The sequence below is a fragment of the Brassica oleracea genome, chromosome C8 (genome assembly GCF_000695525.1).
Source record: "Brassica oleracea var. oleracea cultivar TO1000 chromosome C8, BOL, whole genome shotgun sequence".
Lineage (NCBI taxonomy): Eukaryota > Viridiplantae > Streptophyta > Magnoliopsida > Brassicales > Brassicaceae > Brassica > Brassica oleracea.
The window spans coordinates 7,357,663-7,359,693 of NC_027755.1; the positions used below are offsets into that span (position 1 = coordinate 7,357,663).

The 2,031-nt window shown below is 42.6% G+C and overlaps 1 protein-coding gene across 1 annotated transcript in view; it reads right to left on the bottom strand.

The window, feature by feature from the left end:
• The window catches only part of LOC106308564, a 2,448-nt gene extending 1,574 nt beyond the window's left edge, over positions 1 to 874 (bottom strand). Inside the window, exons 1-3 of the mRNA XM_013745719.1 lie at positions 790 to 874; positions 494 to 678; positions 19 to 280 (exon numbers count right to left, since the gene is read on the bottom strand). Of these exons, the coding sequence (XP_013601173.1) occupies positions 19 to 280; positions 494 to 678; positions 790 to 874 (532 nt within the window). The remainder of the gene's footprint in view (positions 1 to 18; positions 281 to 493; positions 679 to 789) is intronic.
• Between the last annotated feature and the right edge of the window lie 1,157 nt (positions 875 to 2,031).

The window sequence follows — 2,031 nt, forward strand, 5'->3', positions numbered from 1 at the left end:
CTTCAAACGCCAGGTCACCGGCACTCTTCTCAGGAGTTGCTTCTTCCATTATGAACACTTGGCTTTGGTTTCCCTTAAGCAGTTGGTCCACCTTCGCAGTGAGATCATCTATGCTGTTCACACTCTTCGAGCGGTCATGCTCCTTGTTCTTGTTCTGTGAACTTGATGCCATGTTCTCAATCAACGCAAACGCACCAGGTGTGGTTTGAGTCATGAAGTCTCCATTACTAGAAGAGTCAAGGGTGTTTCGGAACTCATAACTCACTCCATCGTAGAACACCTCCAATATATAATCATCATCAAATCCAATGTGTGGGCACTCTCTCTAGTATTCCTTATATCTTTCCCAAGCATCATGAAAAGGTTCTCATAAAAAGGTTCATCAGACTTCTGCTGAAGTTGGAGATTCTGTTCCGTAGAGCCGCGGTTTTGGACTTTGTGTAGAAGTGGCTCAGGAATGCTGATCAAACCTGGTCCCATGAGGTGAGAGAACCGGTTGGGAGAGATTGCAACCAGCGAGAAGTTTCCCTTCAAGAGAGAATGGGAACAACGTGCATTTGACATAATCTGGCGGCACTCCATTAGAGCGAGAGAAATTGCAGATCCTCTCAAAGGCCTCTATGTGGTCCATTGGAATGTCTGAAGTGAGGCCGCTGAACGTGCTCTTCTGTACCAGACCTATCAGTGCAGGTTTGATCTCATAATCTTGTCAAGTACAGGGTGGAGGGTTGATGGGGGAGCGGTTAGTAGCGAAGTTCCGCGGAAGGTTTCGCTCCCCAATAAAAGCACCATGCTCTTCTCGCGCTGCGTTCACGGCTGCTTGTTCCTGAGCAGGTTGTTGCTGATTTTGGATGGTCTGTTGCATCTGCAACATCTGCTATTGATGAGTCTGCATTTGTTGTTGAATGAGTGCCAATGCAGCAGTGAGGTCATCCATATTGCCGTGATCACCCATGTTGGTGTCGGTTGTTCTTGGCTGTTGACGGTTCTGTCTTTCTAATCTTGCGAGTTCGTCGTTGGTCAATTGATGTAGTGGTCCTTGTGCGCTGCTCCGAGTATGTCTACTGGTCATGCACTTGGATCATCTGTTCCAACAAAGAAATAAAGCAAGTTAGATATCTCAGACTAAATATTAAACCGAAAAATAAAGGTAAAAGCTCAGTCCCCGTCGCAACGGCGCCAAAACTTGATACACTAAAAATGAATTCTTGCTATTGTCAAGTTAACAGCGGTAATTGTAATAATTGAGATTCAATTCAGAGGACCAGTTTACTCTTTACTCTTATGAGTTCAATAATAAGCTGAGAAACAAGTGGGGGTTTTGAGAATTAATTGTGATGCAAGTAACTAGAATACCTAGATGGTTCAAATTCGATTTAAATGAAGCCGGCTTAGGGTTATTAATCGGGTGTCAATGCAAAACTGAACAACTATTCAAGTGCAATGAGGTGCAGTCTAGAACTCAGATCACTCGGCTAGAACAATCCACTATCGTGGTCTTGCTCCCTTTGCAGATCGGTCTTGAATCCTAAGTTCTCACTTGGAACAAGACGCGATAACAGGCCTTAGAGAAAAGATCTGATTAGTTCACTTAATACCCTAATATCTACTCTCGCTGATTAGGGATACAAAGCTCATTCAATATATGTCAATTTATCTCCTAAGCGGTTAACTACGTGATTAAATCAGAAATCGAACATTAAGTGATCAATTCAATATAAGCAGTAAGAACAATATGAATGAAGAACAGTTAAGATCACTTATTTGTGTTCAGTTCATGCAGCTAACACCCTACAACCCTAAGCAAGCTTAGCCTACTACTCAATCATAAAGCAGGATGACACAGACATGGTTTCTGAATAATACTGCATATAAAATAAAGTAGAAAGACAAGGGTTCAGGATGATCTTCTCGTGAGGATGAAGCCTTCTCCCTTACAAGTTGCTTAATCCAAAGAAAATAGTTCTAGGTCTCTTGCAAAAACTAGCGTAGGAAAAAGAAATGATAGCATAGGCCTTTTTATATGGAGGC